The 18,039-nt window shown below is 46.3% G+C and overlaps 1 protein-coding gene across 1 annotated transcript; it reads right to left on the bottom strand.

Annotated features, from left to right (window-relative positions):
- Nucleotides 1-565: 565 nt before the first annotated feature.
- On the bottom strand, nt 566-16,176 carry DDX23 (DEAD-box helicase 23). Its single transcript, XM_069491530.1, has 17 exons — nt 16,105-16,176; nt 10,796-11,004; nt 10,235-10,345; nt 8,397-8,490; nt 8,222-8,287; nt 7,215-7,353; nt 6,788-6,921; nt 6,543-6,655; nt 6,153-6,296; nt 5,827-6,052; nt 5,364-5,509; nt 4,822-4,999; nt 3,844-4,086; nt 3,249-3,400; nt 2,902-3,010; nt 1,955-2,129; nt 566-1,499 (listed from the first exon to the last, which is right to left on the bottom strand). Exons 2-17 carry the CDS (start codon nt 11,002-11,004, stop codon nt 1,276-1,278), a joined length of 2,463 nt encoding a protein of 820 aa, XP_069347631.1. The 5' UTR covers nt 16,105-16,176; the 3' UTR covers nt 566-1,275.
- Nucleotides 16,177-18,039: the final 1,863 nt, after the last annotated feature.

The following is an 18,039-nucleotide window of genomic DNA, read 5'->3' on the forward strand; positions in this document are numbered from 1 at the left end:
CAACTTGAATTCCATGTACCTGCCCAGTTCTTTCTGAGGGGGAAGGCAGGGCACGTGAATAAGAGGCCCGTGGAGGGAGGACCGAGGCCCTGCATTCCTCTCACCACAACCTAACTCAGCGGCCTGTGATGCCTCTGCTGCCCACCCCTCCTCCGTCCCCTCCCATGAGCAATGGACCCAGCAACTAGGGAAGCAAGCACAGTTACTGAGACCAAGCGCCAGGCTACAGCAACAGTGTGAAAAAGTGGTTCCGACTGTGCCTCACCTGCCAAAATTTCACAACCGCTTTCCTTTCTCGTCCTTGTGCAAAGCTCCCTAGAGGGTGTCGGACGAGGGCCACAATTATGTGAGGCTACGGCAGGAGGGGGAAGATGCAAAATGGTTCTGCTGCCATGGCTTTTCCATCTCCCCTCAAGTGCCACCTATGGACTTGGACTACCAGCTGAGACCCTAGGCCCTTCTCTTGATGTGACTTTCATTTTCCAAGCCAGCCACCGTGCCCAGTGCTGTCCCTCATGTCCTCTGCCAGGGAGGACCTAGGAGATGAGCTTAGCTAGAACTAGATACAGCCTGAATATTCATGTATTTATTCTCAGAACATACAAACTTATCTTCTCAGAGAATAGAAAACAGAGATTTCACTCAGTGACTTAAAGATGGACACAGCCAGCTCACCCTGTCCCCACATCTGCTAAAAAAAATTCCCTGGGGGAGGATGCCTAGAGTGCACAGCACCCCTTGGCACGGGGCCATGCACAGGTCTACAGGTTCTCCACATACTGTATAATCCAAATGAGAAAACAGCTGTCCAAATGACAGTAAGATTCCACAGTCCAAAATCCTCATGGTGCCAGATCTCCTAGGGCATCTAGGGCAATGGTGTTGCTGTGGTTTATACAGTTACAGTCAAGTCTGAGCTGGAGAAGGTCCCATATAGGCAGCCAGGTTTTTGTTCAGTCCAGGGGGTAATGCCAACTAGTGCCCCCATAAACTGGCAAGAGCCCTCGGCCCAGTGCAATCCCAAAGGCCCCCAGAGGGACAGAGCTGGGCCAAAGTCTGCAGTAACTTGCTTCCCCTGCCTCCTACATCATCTTCTTCTCCTTTTGCAGCCCCACACTCAGGCCTCCAGACCTCAGAGTCTGGGCCAGGGAGTCTGATTGTTTCCTAAGCCCCCAGAACCCCAGAGTGAGGACCTGGAAAGGGGGATGTGAGGGTTGTGAAGAACAGGCATCAGGCAGCTTCAGAGCATGCCCTTGAACCCATGAGAGAATGCTGTCAGGCAAATATGGTCTCTTCCCGGCGCTTCTTGGTGAGGATGGTGCCTGGCTTATGCTGGGCATCTGGGTGGTTGGCCAGCTCTGGGGGGCAGGAAGACACCGGGCTTTCCAGGATGGCCTGCTTCAGCTCATAGAACACAGCAGAGTCCTCTTTGGTGAGGAAGGTGATGGCCACGCCACTCTTGCCAGCTCGTCCCGTGCGGCCAATGCGGTGGATGTAATCTGGGGAGTGCGAAGAACATCACTCGCGCCAGGCCAGATGCCCTGGTGAGCAGTGTCTAAAGCCTCCACTTCTAAAGGCGCCATCCCCACTGCCCCTCCAAGGGCAGTAAATATGCCTTGTGCCGCGTGAACCTGAAGCACCCACCACACTCTCCACAGTGTCTGTCTCCCCACTGCCACTACTGATTGTGGTCATCCTACCACACCAAGACCAGGGTTGCCTAGCTCCATCCTTCTCCACACCTGAGGACAGATGTGTTATCCTAGGTGCTGGAACAACAAACCATGTGAGATAAACTTAGGACAGGAGCTCTTCTCATTGGGACAAGCAACCCCAGACTCAGAGCTGTAGGAGACAGCAGCAGCGGCCTCCTAAGTACAGGACCCTGACTTCAAGTGGGACGACATAAGGAGCCTGACTGCCCTGGATTAAAGCTGCTTTCCCCTGCACTTACCTTCAATATTTTTGGCCATATCATAGTTGACAACCATAGACACATCTTGGATGTCGATACCTCGACCAGCCACATCCGTAGCCACCAAAATATCCTTGGCCCCAGCCTTGAGGTTGGACAATGCAAACTCTCGCTGCTCTTGGCCTTTTCCACCGTGCAAGGTACAAGCATTGTACTGTTGGAAGAGTGGAGAGGTGAAGAAAGAGCAATGGAACCACGAAGACACAGAAGTTAAGAGGGAATGGGGGCAGAGGTAGGGTCAGAGAGAGCAGCAGGGTAGGAGAAAGGCAAAGAGGCAAGAGAAAGAACGAGCACAATCAAAAGTAGAGAGAGAACAGGTGAGCTGAAGAAAGGGGTGAGAGAGAACGGGGTGTAGTGTGGCGGGGATAGAGAGTAAGGTCAAAGGTAAAGCAGTCGGCGAGATGTGGAGCCAGACAGATGAGTACTCAAAAAGAATAAGGAGAGACCAAGGTAGAAAGCAGGGATCATGAAGTTTAAGGAAGTTGAAGAGTTGAGTGGCAAAAACACCACCTTTCCCCCAAGCACCAGTCCCAGGAGCAAAGGACACTGTTTACCAACAGTACCTTCCTCTTGATCCCATCATCTCCTCTCCCAAACAAATGTAAACACAAACGGCTCATCCCACTCTACCCCACATCCTCACACTGCCAGGATGTGGGTCTTAAAACCTTTCCCTGGCCCCTGCCCCACTTGGATGAAGACCCAAGGTAGCTTTCGCTGGCACTACTGCAATGGACAAGGAGTCCTAGCAATTGACCCAGTTCTCCTTATCCCCTCAAACCACCCTTTTCCCTCTGGCCCTGCCTTGTAGAATACTGGAGAGGTTAAAGAATAGGTGAGAATTCAAACAGGAGCCCAGGGAGCCCTGACAGTTTCAGAAAGCAGAGCCACAGAGGCCATATTTTGCTCTCTGCTGCAAAACACACCCCCATCTTCTCCAGGGATTTGGCCAACACATCGCAGCCCTTCTTCTGGTTGACAAAAATGATGATGGGTGGATCAAAGCCTTGCTCCAAGATTGCCAGCAGCTTTTTCCTGGGAAGAGGAAAAGGAGAAAAATGAGATGCATAAAACCTCCCACTCCAAGTGAAATGCCCAACTCTGACCTGTGAACATCAATCCAGGTTTTTCAATGCCCACAGCATTCTGTTTAAGGAAACAGAAGCTCTTCAACACGGCAGAGCAATCGCCCTGCAGCCACCACTTGCGTCAAAAGAAGTTCTCAAAGCCTTTTCTTTCTCCACCCTGTTCCCCTGGCTCAGCTGCCCCATACCTCTTTTCTGACTCTGACATGAGGAAGACCTTCTGTTCCACACGTTCATGGGGCTTGCCTGCAGAGCCAATGTATACCACAGCAGGTCGCCGAAGATAGCTCCTGGCCAGACGCTCCACCGCTGGGGGCATGGTGGCCGTGAACATGACTGTCTACGAAAACAGGAAGCTCAGTTCTGTGCCCACAAAGACACAGTCACATACCCCACTGTCACCTCAGGCAGCTCAGCCCAGACTAAAGAATATAAAATGTGCCATGGTGTAAGTTTTAATAGCCACCACCTTAGGAATTAAGTGTCCTCTGCCTTCCCACCTTTCCCCAGTACCTGTTCATCAAGGCATTTTGCATCTTATGATGACAGGAAGGGTTGAGAGTGTTTGCTAGCACTTGTGGTCCAGGTAGTAGCACAATTCTTTGGAATCATTTTTCTAGGCCTAGGCCAAATGGCTCCACCCCTAGGACTGTCAGAAGACTGTACCTAGGCACATCTCACCATTCTGGAAATATGTACTCTGGGCCCACCTAAGACAAGAAGGGTCCAAGACCAAGTCTGGGAACTTGTCCCACTTTTCCCAACCCAGGGAAGCAGCCTTACTTGGCGGTACTTATGTTTTCCTGACTCAAAGTTAGCCAACATCTTCTCAGGGTCCTCAGCCTCATCCGTGTCTGGCTTCTGGTTGCTGACAGGCATGTGCTCCAGGATCTTCTGCACATCTGGCTCAAAGCCCATGTCAATCATCCTGTCTGCCTCATCCAGAACCACATAGGTACAGCGGCTCAGCACCAGGTAGCGGTTCTCCAGCACATCAATCAGACGTCCGGGGGTTGCAATCACAATCTGGGAGTACAGTATAACCATAAACGGCCCCAGAAGGTACCCTCTTCTTTTCTCTCCTGTGAACTATCCACCCACTTGGACAACAGACCTCTAGTACTAACGAATTTGGTTAGTTACATAACAACCTCTAGTTATGTTTAGCAGTAAAGGTTCCTGAGAACTGGTATGAAATCACTTACTGCTATCTTGGATTTTCTTAGGAATGAAATGAGGTCTCTGAGTAAAGTCCAGGGGTTAGACAGTGGAGGCCAAAATCAGAAGGAACTTTCTCAGATAGCAGAGAGACAGGGATACTGTGGAGGTGGTTGTCTAAAGGGATTATACTGAGAAGTCTGCAGAAGATTCGATTCCTATAGCAGACTTCTCATAAACAGCTTTCCTCCCCTTTCCAATGTATAGAGTCAATGACACAGTCTGGCAGAGTAATTAACAGCACAGGCTTTGGATATGAACCTAGTTTTGTCCATTGCCAGCTGTGTGTGAGTTCAGGCAAATTATTAACCTGAACCTCAGGCTTCATCTATAAAAAGGAAATATTACTAACATATGACTGCTGTGAGCTATATGATATCTATTGTGTGTGGCATAAACTCTCGTACTTACGTTTTCAATAGCACACACACATATATAAATCAAGCCCTTTCTTCATTTTGCTGCACATCTATTCCAGAAACTAGAAACAGAGCCCCAAAGCCTTCCCAAACAGCAGGCTGGCTGTTGGCTAAGGAAACAAACCTCACAACCCATGCGCAGCCTGAAGCCCTGGTCTTCTCTGGAGATGCCACCAATGACAGCCACAGTGCGGATGCCTAGTGGCTTCCCAAACTTGATGGTTTCTTCCTCAATCTGCTGAGCCAACTCACGGGTGGGAGCCAGGATGATGGCGTAAGGGCCCTGGTCTGACTCTTCGATCCTGTGGTAAATGGGGCATTCCACAGCTTCATGAGCTTTGGTTCTTATCCAACCACAAACAGGAGCAAGACAAAGTCACTCTTAAGGGGAACTATGGGAAGGCAGAGGGTGGAAGGAAGAGGATGCAATGATCCCACTTAAAAATCAGAAACTCCAGGATAGCAAAGTTCTCCAAGGTGTGATCCTTGCCAGCAACAAAATCATATACTTCTTTGATATGATAATCCAATTATTCCCTAATATCCAACCCAGAAAAAGAAGCGAGCTTCTGATTGTAGACTTAAAAAGAAAACCAAATACTCATTTGCCACTTCCACCTTTCCTACCCAGCCAAACCCACTGCAACTGGTGCCAGCTGACACTACCTGTCAATTTTGGGAAGTGTGGTGATCCAGACCAGCAATGGGATGAGGAAGGCTGCTGTCTTGCCACTGCCAGTCTCAGCCACACCAATGATGTCACGATTCTGTAGCCCAATGGGAATTGCCTGACGCTGGATGGGTGTTGGTTCCTGCAGTGACCCAGAGAAAGAGTAATGGGTACAGGTAGAGCTATACTACCTGAGCTACTGATGACAAAGTGAGCACATGTGCCAGCACAATGGGAGGACACCAAGTACAGTTCACAGGAATGGGGACCTCAGAAGAAACATAATCACTAAAGCCCAACACTTCTACCAAAAAGTGATAGACAAAGTCAGCTTGGTGCCCACTGGCAGAGAAGGCACCAAATAGTCAAGAAACAAAGTTCTCTATTCGCAAACTAAGTTTGTATCCCCTAGAATGTAGGAACATGTCAGGTCTCCTGAGCCAATCTGCCCCTTCTTACCTTGTAGCCACACTTATCAATGACCTCCAAGATGTGTGGGGGCAGAGAAGAGTCTTTCCAGGATCGGATGGGATTGGGGATCTTGCCACCCTTGGTGGTGATGCTATAGTCTTCACGGAAGATCCGCCAGTCCCTGTCCGTCATCTCATCTAACTTCTTCTGGGACCAATGACGATCATCCCAGCGCTGCTTGGCTTCCTTTTTACGAAGTTTGCGGAGTCTTGCCCTGAAGCAGGATATGAGGAATAAGTGGAATCAGTACCCTCCAACTCCTTTCTGTAAAGACTCTGGGCTCTGCCCAACCACCCCTAGCCACGCTCACTCACTCCTCTTGCTCCTTTTCTTCCAGTGTTCGTCTCTTCTCCATTAGGTCTCCATAGAAACGTGACTGCTCTCGTTTCTGCTGCTTTAGGTCAATGCCTGCAATGAAACCTCGCCCCAACAACTGCACCTGGTGCCGTTCTTTGTACCTGGGATTGAGACAGAGGAAGGAAAAAGAGAAGGAACTGTTACAGCAGTAAGAGCCAAGGGCAGACTAGCAATATGTAACAGTTGTCCTTCCTGGCCAGGGTCTTTCCTCACCCAGAGGGCTGGCTGAATACTAGTCTACCAATTTTCCCATCCCAGCTCATCTTACTTCTCCTACCTCTGTAGTCACCAGCTCTCTCTAGGATTGCCTAACGTAAGACTTAGCACTCAGGCCTGAAGCCACTCACAGGGGGTTGTAGTCAATGGATGTGTCCTCAGATGCATCCCACTCAAAGACAAACTTTCGGTCATTGAGATGCCTCGTTCTGCGCCGCTTTTTGATGCCACCGAGATAACGCTCCTGCTCAGAGAGAGAACACAAAGCACATCAACCTCTAGGCCCAACTCTCACATGCAGACATCAGAATGGCCAAATAACTAAAGCTCATTTTTTTGTATGTGGGGGAAGTGAAGACAGAGCCAAGGCCTGCACCTTAATGGCATGCAGTTCCTTGCTCTTATCCTTCTCCTCCCGGATCTTCTGCCGCCCTTCCTCATCCTCATTTCCATTGGTCTCCCGCTCCATTCTCTCCCTGCGTTCCCGACGTTCCCGTTCCTGAGGGTCTTCTGCAGACCAAAGAAAGCAAAGCTGCAAAAGAGCTCAGCGGAAATATAAAGGAGAGGGAATGGAGGGAATCCAGATGAGGGACACCAAATGAGAAAAAAAAAAAAAAAAAAAGAGGTAGATTTATGATACAAGGGAAATGGAGATCTAACAGAAAGAAAAACTTCTGTTATCCTTCATCCTTCTCTCTTCTAAACTCCCCAGCAAACAGGTTTCTGTATCTCCTGAGTGACACTATAATCCACCCCACCCTTTCCTACCCCATCTAGGGGCTACACAGGGTAGAAAAACGAACCCAACATCTTCCTGCCCAAGTCTTGGAACTGTTTCCTTTTCTTCCTCTCTTCTTCAAGCATCCTCTGCCGCTCTTCCACCTCCTGTTGCCGCCGCTTTAGAGCTTCAGCCTCTCGTTCTGCTTTGGAGAGGAACTTGGGCTACAAAGCAGATTGGAACTGTAAACAAAGGATCTGGGAGCAGGGTACACTCACATCATAGATGGGGTGACGGTAGGGAGCCCATACTTACTCAGGCAATAAACTTTCTGAGGAAAACACAAATAGGCCTAGAACCCTGTTATGGGCTGAACTATGTGCCCCCCAAAAATTCATATGTTAAAGCCCTAACCCCCAACACCTCAGAATGTGACTGTATTTAGAGACAGAGCCTGTAAAGAGGTGATTAAGTTAAAATAAGGCCATCAGGGTGGGCCCTAATCCAATCTATCTTTATAAGAAGAGGAGATTTGGACACACACAGAGACACCAAGGGCACAGGATCCAGACTTTTCACCATCATTTTAAGAATCATTTGATTCATCAGCTCGGAATCGAAAATGGTTTTGGTAGACTTATCTATGTTTAGGCCCAGGTAACTGGATATTTCCAAGAAGTATGTAGCAGAACTTTTGAAATAACCATTATGTTAAGAATTATTTCCCATTTTTTAAAGGACTATAGCACTTTTCACCATAATTGTAATATGATTTGTTTGATCAGCTCAGAGCCAAAAATAGTTTTGGCAGGCAAATCTATGCTGAGGCCCAGCTAACTGGATATTTCCAATACTTGGTACTATATCCTTTGAAATAACCATTATTGCACAGAAGGAAGACCATGTGAAGACAGAGGAAGAAGACAGCCAAGGATAGAGGCCTCAGAAGAAACAATCTTACTGACAACCTCGATCTCAGACTTCTAGCCTCCAGAACCGTGAGAAAGTAAATTTGTGTCGTTGGAGCCACCCAGTCTGTGATATTCTGTTATGGCAGCCTGAGCAGACTAATACAGACCCCCAAGTTTTTACCTTAGCCTCAGCTTCTTCCTCAGCCTTTTTCTTGGCCAAAAGTTCCTCCAGGGATAATGGCTGGGCCTGAAGATAAAACACAGAACTTCAGTCATAAAGGCTCTCTCCCTTTAAACATCAACAAAGCAGGGCTTGAGTTGAAAAGTAAGATGAAACAGTCCTTCCTTTCCTTTACCTTAGGCTTCTTATCACCATGTTCATCCTCTTCATCCTTCTTAGAGTCTCTGTCCTTCCGAGATTTAAAATCTTTTCCTCGGCCAGGAGATAAGCTTTAAGGAAAGGGAACAAGAAAAGCCCATATCACTGTCTTAGCCCAGCCCCGTGATGAGGTTCAGGTTGAGTCCCAAAAAGAGGATGGAAGTTTTCCCGTGACTCAACAGGACTGACCCATGGTGATCCATCATGTCCTGAAGCTCTCTTAGCAGGCGTGGTCATTCTGCCTGCTCTGAAACCTAATTATGGCCCTCTCTTGGCCCCATTCTACCCAAATCTCCTTTTCTGAGACTAATCTCCCCTTCTGGGAAGTGGGACTTCACTACTGAGGTCAAAAATATTTCCTCCAAACAACAAGTGCATATTGAAAGAAAAGTCCTCCTTAACTGTGTAATACACAATGAATTTAGCCCACATGGTCATGTCCACAAGCCAAGGAGATACTGCTGTACACATTCCCCGCCATTTGTTCTTCCTATCAGTCCCAACAATTCTTTCCCCACACCTGCTGTAAGCTTAATGTACAGGAGATTTCAAACAACCCCACTGAGTTTCTGTTGAGTACTCTGTCCTTTGCCTTGAATTCAACCTGCACTTTCAGAGACTGGTAAGAGCTTTGCATAGAAAGTTTCCAGAGGAAAGAGATCAAGACACTAGGATAGGCCAGGCGCAGTGGCTCACGCCTGTAATCCTAGCACTCTGGGAGGCCGAGGCAGGTGGATCGTTTGAGCTTAGCAGTTCCAGACCAGCCTGAACAAGAACAAGACCCCATCTCTACTAAAAATAAAAAGAAATTGTATGGACAACTAAAAATATATATAGAAAAAATTAGCTGGGCATAGTAGCACATGCCTGTAGGTAGTCCCAGCCACTTGGGAGGCTGAGGCAGGAGGATTGTTTGAGCCCAGGTGTTTGAGGTTGCTGTGAGCTAGGCTGACACCATGGCACTCTAGCCTGGGCAACAGAGTGAGACTCTGTCTCAAAAAAAAAAAAAAAAAAAAAGACACTAGGACATTAAGTTATTCCCAGAAATATATGTTGTATATCCTGGATAGGAAACTCAATGATCCAGTGGGGCTAAAGGAATATTTTGTAGCCTAGTAATCTTTCCAAACTAATTTCTAAATTCTAAGAACATTAAACATAAAGTGCCTGGTTTATAATAAGATCTTTTTTTTTTTTTTTTTTTTTTTTTTTTGAGACAGAGTCTCACTCTGTTGCCCAGGCTAGAGTGAGTGCCGTGGCGTCAGCCTAGCTCACAGCAACCTCAAACTCCTGGGCTCAAGCAATCCTCCTGTCTCAGCCTCCCGAGTAGCTGGGACTACAGGCATGCGCCACCATGCCCGGCTAATTTTTTCTATATATATTTTTAGCTGTCCATATAATTTCTTTCTATTTTTAGTAGAGATGGGGTCTCGCTCTTGCTCAGGCTGGTCTCGAACTCCTGAGCTCAAACGATCCGCCCACCTCGGCCTCCCAGAGTGCTAGGATTACAGGCGTGAGCCACCGCGCCCGGCCTATAATAAGATCTTAACAAACATCAGTTGTCATTTCAAAAAATTAACCAATTAATTCTAAGAACAAGTTGAGCCTCAAAGGCTTTCGACTTCAATAACTATCATACTTTCTAAGAAAGATTTGTGCTTTCTAAAAAGGACAGCTCTGCAACAACCACCAACAGGATCAGTTAAGAGAAATTTACTTTCCTATGAAGCTGAGAAGTTCAGATGCAGAGAGGAGGAGATGGAGATGGAGAGATGGGAGTATTCCCCTAAAGTCCACTCTCATTCCCTCAGGTACCTGGATCGTTTACGGTCCTTGTCCCTTCTGTGCCCATCCTTGTCTCGATCTCGGTCCTTCTTATTCCGATCCCGCTCCTTATCCCGTTCTCGTTCTTTGTGCCGTCGTTCTCTGGAAGACAGCGAATTTAAAAAATCACTTGATATTTGCAGTATCTTGCTTCAGCGCAGCCCTGAGAAGGTTCCCATGCTGTCTTCTCCCCAAAGTAATGTTTTATAAATTGGGGAATGTGTTTCCCAGGAAAGTTACGAGGGAATTCTGAGGTCTTACAGATCAGAGATGTACTACTGAGTATTAACAGCGGTGATAAGCCATGGACTGTGTGAACAGATGAACTGCCTTCCTTCATCATCTGGACCTTCATCTTACAAGTTCCCTCTTAATCCTTAAGAGCTGGGTCACTGAGGAAAACTTAAAACACCTGCAAGTCCAACTGGGCTAGGGGTAGATTAATGCATGAAAAGTAGACATCTAATACTGGAGGCATCAGAGAGAGCAAGAATGAGTAAGTTTCAAATGTACACTCCCTTCCCATGTAACAGACACACAAAGTTACTTTACCTTTCTGTCGACTTGGAACGGGAACGGGAACGGGAACGGCTACCTCCTCGACGCCGATCCCTGGAACGATGCCGCTTCCTATCTTTGGATGGGGAAGACTTCCGGTCCCGGTCTCTATCCCGCTCTCTTTCAGGAGTCCGAGATCGCTTCCTTTCCTCCTTGGAAGGTGAGGCATCACGGTCCTTTTTCTCAGCCAGCTCTCCTGCCATCTGTTATGGTCAAGAAGAGTACTTACGTACTAGGTACTGCTCTAAACTGTTCACATATAATACCTTAATCTCAAAATGACGCTGAGGTGGACATATTAGCATGCCTACTGTATAGATGAGAAAGCTCAAGCTCAGGTACATAAAGTAATGTGCCTGAGGACACACAGGTAGTAAGAGGCAGAGTTACAGGCAGTCTGGCTCCAAAGGCTCATTGTTACTCACTATACTATACTATCTCCCTGTGATTCCTTTTTATATATTCATGTTTAAATATGTACAATGAATATACCATATTTTTGTAATTAAACTGCAAAAGAGTATTAAAAGAAGTGTTAGTAAGGCCAGGTGCAGTGGCTCACACCCGTAATCCCAACACTTTGGGAGGCTGAGGCAGGAGAATCGTTGAGGCTGGGAGTTTGAGACCAGCCTAAGCAACACAGCAAGACCTTGAGACCCCATCTCTAAAAAAAAAAAAAAAAAAAATTTAAATTAGCCAGGTGTGGCTATAGTCCTAGTGATCCTAGTACTTTGGGAGGCTGAGGCAGGAGGATCCCTTGAGCCTAGGAGTTGGAAGCTGCAGTCAGTTATGATCATGCCACTGTACTCCAGCCAGGGCAATAGTGAGACACTTCTCTTAAAAAAAAAAAAAGAAAGGAGGCCAGCGCTGTGGTTCACACCTGTAATCCGAACACTTTGGGAGGCCGAGGTGGGGGGACTGCTTGAGGCCAAGAGTTCAAGACGAGCCTGAGCAAGAGCAAGATCCCATCTCTACAAAAAATAGAAAAAAATTCACTGGGCATGGTGGCACGTGCCTGTAGTCCCAGCTACTCAGGAGGCTGAGGCAGGAGGATTGCTTGAGCCCAGGAGTTTGAGGTGCAGTGAGCTATGATGATGCCACTGCACTCCAGCCCAGGTGACAGAGCAAGACCCAGTCTTAAAAAAAAAAAAAAGGAAGTATTAGTGAATAGTGTACCAACTATTTCTAGAAACATCTTATATTGCTTATCTTTTTTTTTCTTTTCCTTTTTTTTTCTTTTTCTTTTTTTTTTTTTTTTAAGGGGCCAGTAGAGGGAGGGAAGAAGTCTATATTGCTTATCTTAGGAGCCTATTAGGCCTTCTAGCTAAGCTCACCAAAATCAGTCAACACACATACATCTAAGGGAGATAAATTCTTTTGAGCTCATAAAGAAAGCTCAAAGGACTACGATTACACCACTATCACTGCACCACCAACCTTGGTGACAGAGCAAGACCCTACCTCTTTAAAAAAAACAAAAAAATGAAAGCAAGCTCAAAAGAGGAAAAAGAAGTTTAAGATTTGGATTATAATCAGCACCACAAGGAAAAAATTAATTTAAATGGAGAAACACACTTTTACTCAAATTAAAAGAAATTCCTGCAAATCTATAATTATTTCAAAATAAAATATTTTTAAAAAGAAATGTACCAAAAACTAGAGACTGCAGAAGTCCTGACATTCCCTACTCAGATTTTCACAGTCTCAATCATCTATATTATCCAGCCTCATGAAAGGTTTGAGGAGGACGCTGAACACCACTGCCACGCTGTCAACTGTTCCTTGGACTATGAAATTTAATTCAGCCAGGAGCTAAAATGACAGCAACCCATCATCCCTGAGACTTGGGATACATTTCTCAGAACTACTTTTATCCCCAAATGGTTCTGCTGGAATTGTTCCCTTATGTTTAGTTTACAATCCCCCTTCCCATGCCATTCCCTGCCATATATCCTTAAGAAGAAAGAATGTATGAAGATGAGAAAAGAATGAACAAGAAACACTTTCAAAATGTGGGGACAGGCCAGGTGAGGTGGCGCCTGCCTATAATCCTAGCACTGTGGGAGACCTTAGTGGGAGGTCTGCTTGAGGCCAGGAGTTCAGGACCAACCTGAGGAAGAGTGAGATCTTGTCTTTACAAAAAATAGAAAAATTAGCTGGGTGTGGTGGTGCATCTGTAGTCCCAACTACACAGGAGGCTGAGGCAGGAAGATCCCTTTGAGCCCAGGAGTTTGAGGTTGTAGTGAACTATGAGTCTGCTACACTCTAGCCCACACAACCAAGAGAGACCTTATCTCAAAGGAAAAAAAAAAAAAGGTGGGGATAACCCATTTCATCTCACAATTACCCCCAAGAAATGACTGTCTGTTTTACATCAGCACATCATGCATATGACATAGAAATACTTATATGTCTTCCACTTACAGCCCTAAGAAAACAATCCAAAAGAAAGGCTATTTTTCCTATAAACCATCCTGGACATCAGTTATTCTTCCAACAAATATTCATTGAGCACCTACAATGTGCCAGAAATTATTGTAGTTACTGGAGATAGAGCAGTAAACAAAGTCTCTGGTTTCATAAAGCCTAATTCTAGTGTAGCAGAGAGAATTTCAAACAGTAATAAACGCTAATGAAAAGAATAAAACAAGGTGATAGGATGGGTAGAGGTATGAACAAGAAGATGGTCAGGGAAGAATTTTTAGTTGACCTTTAAGCTGAAACTTAAATGATGGGAAAGAGAGCCATGCAAAGATCAGGGAAATACTTATTAGGTAGAAGGAGCAGCAAATACTAAGGCACTGGGGCAGGAACTAGCTTAGCACGTTTGCCAGATTTGTGTGGTTGAGCAGCACTGATCCACAGTGAAGACTGATTCAAGATGAGTTCAGTGAGGTACACAGAAGTCAGATCATGAACATGTGTTACAGGTCAGAGTAAAGGAACTTGGATTTTAACTGTAATGGGAACTTCAGAAAGGCTTTAAACAGGAAGTGGGCCAGATGCAGTGCTTCATAGCTGTAATCCTTTGGGAGACCAAGGCAGGAGGATCACTTGAGGCCAGGAGTTTAAGACCAGCCTGAGGCCGGGTGCAGTGGCTCACGCCTATCATCCTAGTACTCTGTGAGCTGGCCTATTTATTTATTTTTGGGGACGAGGTTTTGCTCTGTTGCCTGGGCTAAAGTGCAGTGGCATCATGATAACTCACTGCAATCTTAGACTCCTGGGCTCAAGCCATCCTCCTGCCTCAGCCTCCTGAGTAGCTGGAACTACAGGCATGCACCGTCATGCCCGGCTAATTTTTCCTATACATTTTTAGTTGTCCAGCTAATTTCTTTCTATTTTTTTTTAGTAGAGACGGGGGTCTCGCTCTTGCTCAGGTTGGTCTCGAACTCCTGAGCTCAAGCGATCCTTCCACCTCGGCCTTCCAGAGTGCTAGGATTACAGTCCTGAGCCACCTCGCCTGGGCGGGAAGGGACATTTAAAGGCTAAAGTAACTCCATCTTGGATGCTAATCCACCATGCTGACTTCTGATTAACCCCAGTCCTAGGAATGCCTCAGATTTCCAGTTTATCTATTGTTCCTTGTGTAAGAGCATGTACTTACTATAAATGCCCCCCTCAGGTCAATTATCATAAATGCATACTTATTGTAAACCCTGCCCTTAAACAAATTCCTACACCTTCCCTCAGAAGCACTTATAACCTTTTGCTATAGTATACAAATTCCAGGTCTGGTGGGGTAATGATGCAGAGATCCACCTTTCCTGTGGCTGTCCAAGACCACGCTTCTGTCCTTAAGTTTCCCAGTAAAACACCCTATACCAACAAACTGGATTTGTCTGCCTCGTTCTTTGGCCTCTCAGTTCCTTCTGCATTTGGGGGTTGCTGTGCATATACGGTTCCTTTGTGAAATAGAACAGATTTAAAAGGAAATCAAAATTTCATTTTGGCCAGGTTGAGTGTGAGATGTCAATAAGACAACCAAGTGGAGATTCCAGGAAGGCAGACGGAAATGCAAATCTGGAACTCAGGGGAGAAGGTCTAGAGACAAAAATTTGAGTTACCAATACATAGATGGCTTTTGAATCCATGGGGCACTAAATGGTATCACCTAAGTAGTTAGAATAAAGGAAAAAATAGAAGAGAAGAAGACTGAGGATTGAGCTCTGGAACAGTTTAACAGGAGTTAGGCACGGATGAACCAGACAAAAAGCCTGGAAAGCAGCAGCAGCTGGTGCAAAAGGAGAAAGAGAAGTAAAGTATGGCAACACAGAAGGCAAAAATGTGTTTCAAGGAGAGAGTGGTCAACTGTGTTAAGTACCGCTGAAGTGGAGAAAGACTAGGGGATAGAGAAGTGACCACTGCCTTTGGAAAAATGGAGATTATTGGTGTTGTTGACAAGAGCTGTTTCAGTGGCATGGAGGGAGTAGAAGCCTGAGTGGAGTAAGTTTGGAAGAGGATGAGAAGTGAGAATAACAAAACAGTAAATATCGGCAACTTTTATTACAGGTCATACTCATCACAAGGGCCAAATAACCAGGCTGACTCTGGCCATATTTTCCAGCAGCCTTCCTCTCAAATGTCCGGATCTTTAAATTCTCAGTTCTTGTAGGATAGGGGCAGATTCTTTTTTTCACTCAATGAAGTACTTATCAAGCATCTACTATATGCAAGGCACAGTGCTGGACGCTATGTGAGTTACAAAAGGAAGCTTTTAGAACAATAAGGGGTATGAGACATACCAAGATGTGTACCAAAGCCCAGATGAAATATTACACGGAAGTTCAAAGGAGTTTCCTTTCATTTGTAAAAGGTGATTTGGAAAGCTCCGCAGAGGAAGTGGCTGGCTCTTGAGCCTTTAAGTATAGGTAGAATTTGAATATCTATAATTGAGGACGCGGAAAAGAAGTCATTCCAGCAAAAGAAATAACACAGGCGGCACAGAGGCGGGAAAGCACGGACTGGTTCTAGAAGAAATGCCAGAGTTCCAGTTTGGCTAGAGCAAAGGCTACTTGAAGCAGGAAAAAATAAGGTCAGACTGGGGATATCACAGGCACTGTGCCATGGGCAGAAGCCTGGGAGAGTAATACCGTCCAGGGACGTGGCCTATGCCCCCAGGAGCCAACCCTCCCCCTGGGGCCCGAGCCCCTTCATTCCTGCCCGCCAGAGCTTCCCGGGTTCATGCCCCTTTCCTGAGACATCCTTCCCTGCCTTGTCCCGGAGGCAAGGGCCACCGCCAAGCCCCCACTCTCGCCCTCTCTGTAAGCTCCTGGGAGCCGCCTCCACCGCTTAGGACTCACCACCCTGAGTCTGAACCGCCCAACGCGGCCTCAACGTCGCCGAGCGGTCGCCATCTTTCCCATTTCCTGATCACCAAGCTGCGCCCCCGGCCGCCCTGCAAGCTGGGAAGGCGAGTTCCCGGTGCTGGGCGGCACAGGCCGACGGTGAGGCCTGGGAACTACCAATCCCAGAATGCACGGCACGAGCGCCGGCCCTCACGCCGCGTGGTCTGCTGGGCAATGTGGTTCATCAAGCATTTGCGTCCGTGGGAGGATGAGTTTTCCGTGGACAGGTTTTCCCGCGTGAGGGCCTCCGCTGCGCAGTATTCCGAGAATCTGCTGGTCCTAGAAACTATAGTTAATGACTGTCGTGGCCCGTGGCTTATAGCGGAGGAATTTAAGGGCTTCTTTAGATATCTATAGCACGTAATTATAATTAACAACTGCAGTAACAACAATAAATACCGTTTGTAGAAAAGAGTTTTTACAAAAATACTTTGAGATAGATTATTAGCCCCGTTTTACAGTTGGACAAAGTAAAGATTAGGTTACAGAAGAAGCCTAGTATTTAACAATGAGGGTGGTACAATTCTCCATTGCGAGGAACTATCCCAGGCTTAGGAGGACATTTAAGCAACCTTGGCCCCACAGCGAGGTGAATGCCATAACAACCCCCAGTTATTGTGACAACTCAAAATGAGCCCACACAATGGATTCCAAAGTTCTCCGGAAGGACAGTATCTCCTGGGCTCTGACACCTGTTTTCTCAACATTCCAGATGAGACCGTGGCTTTCTAAATTTCTTGACCGTTGGAATCTGGCCAGTTATTGGGCTATTTTGATATTTTTGCTTTCTTCTTCCGTGTTCCCTACTTCAATCCTCCACTGAGCTTTTCTGCCCCAAGTCGTATGTTCGCATTGTTTCTCTTTGGTCTTGTGGGCTCATAATTCTTCCCTTCAAAACAAAACAAACAAAACACTGCAACTGCTAGAATGGTTTAGTTAAGCAGAAGTATCTAGTGCCTCCCTTCCCATTTTCCCATCATCTGCTTTGTTGTCTCAATCTTGCATGGCTGTAAGTCTGCCTTTTCTCTCTGAATATGCTTTCAGGTCTCCAGCAGAGCGTCGGGATAGACTCAAATAATCTTAAATCCCTGAGCATCATGCACAATGGCCCAAAGCAACCCTAAGAGACGCACACTTTTCTTAGAATTCTGCAGCCTCTCACCTTCTCACGTCTACAGAACCCAGAGGGAACTGTATGGAAAGAAGTCTGAGATCTATTGGGAGTAATCCACCAAATGAACACTAGAGGGCTCTCCACTCACAGAATGGAACACCAACTAACAATCAGACTAATGGTGGTAGGCCAGAATCTTTGAGCTGCAGTTACTTATACATTGAGAATCTAAGTGTCCAACTCTGGGCTGGACACTTAATCTACGTTATTTTACTTATTTCTCATAACAGTATGAGGTGGGTATTATCTCCATTTTACTAAAAAGGAGATTGTGACCCAGAAAGATTATGCCTTTAAAGGCCACATAGTTAAAAGGATGGAACCAAAATTCAACCCGCAGTTCATTTAACTTCAGAGTCCCTTTTCAGGCTACCATCTTTATTGTTTTTAACGATGAGTAAACTGAGATCCAGAAAGGTGATAAAGCTTGTCCACGTTCGTAGTGGCAGAGTTCCTCTAGTACTTGTGCATACCTCCCTCATGACACACATAAGACATTGAGCTTCGAGGTCAGGAGTTTGAGACCAGCCTGAGCAAGAGCGAGACCCCGTCTCTACTAAAAAAAAAATAGAACGAAATTATCTGGCCAACTAAAATGTATATAGAAAAAAAAATTAGCCGGGCATGGTGGCGCATGCCTGTAGTCCCAGCTACTCGGGAGGCTGAGGCAGTAGGATGGCTTAAGCCCAGGAGTTTGAGGTTGCCGTGAGCTAGGC

Source organism: Eulemur rufifrons, chromosome 16 (assembly GCF_041146395.1).
Source record: "Eulemur rufifrons isolate Redbay chromosome 16, OSU_ERuf_1, whole genome shotgun sequence".
Lineage (NCBI taxonomy): Eukaryota > Metazoa > Chordata > Mammalia > Primates > Lemuridae > Eulemur > Eulemur rufifrons.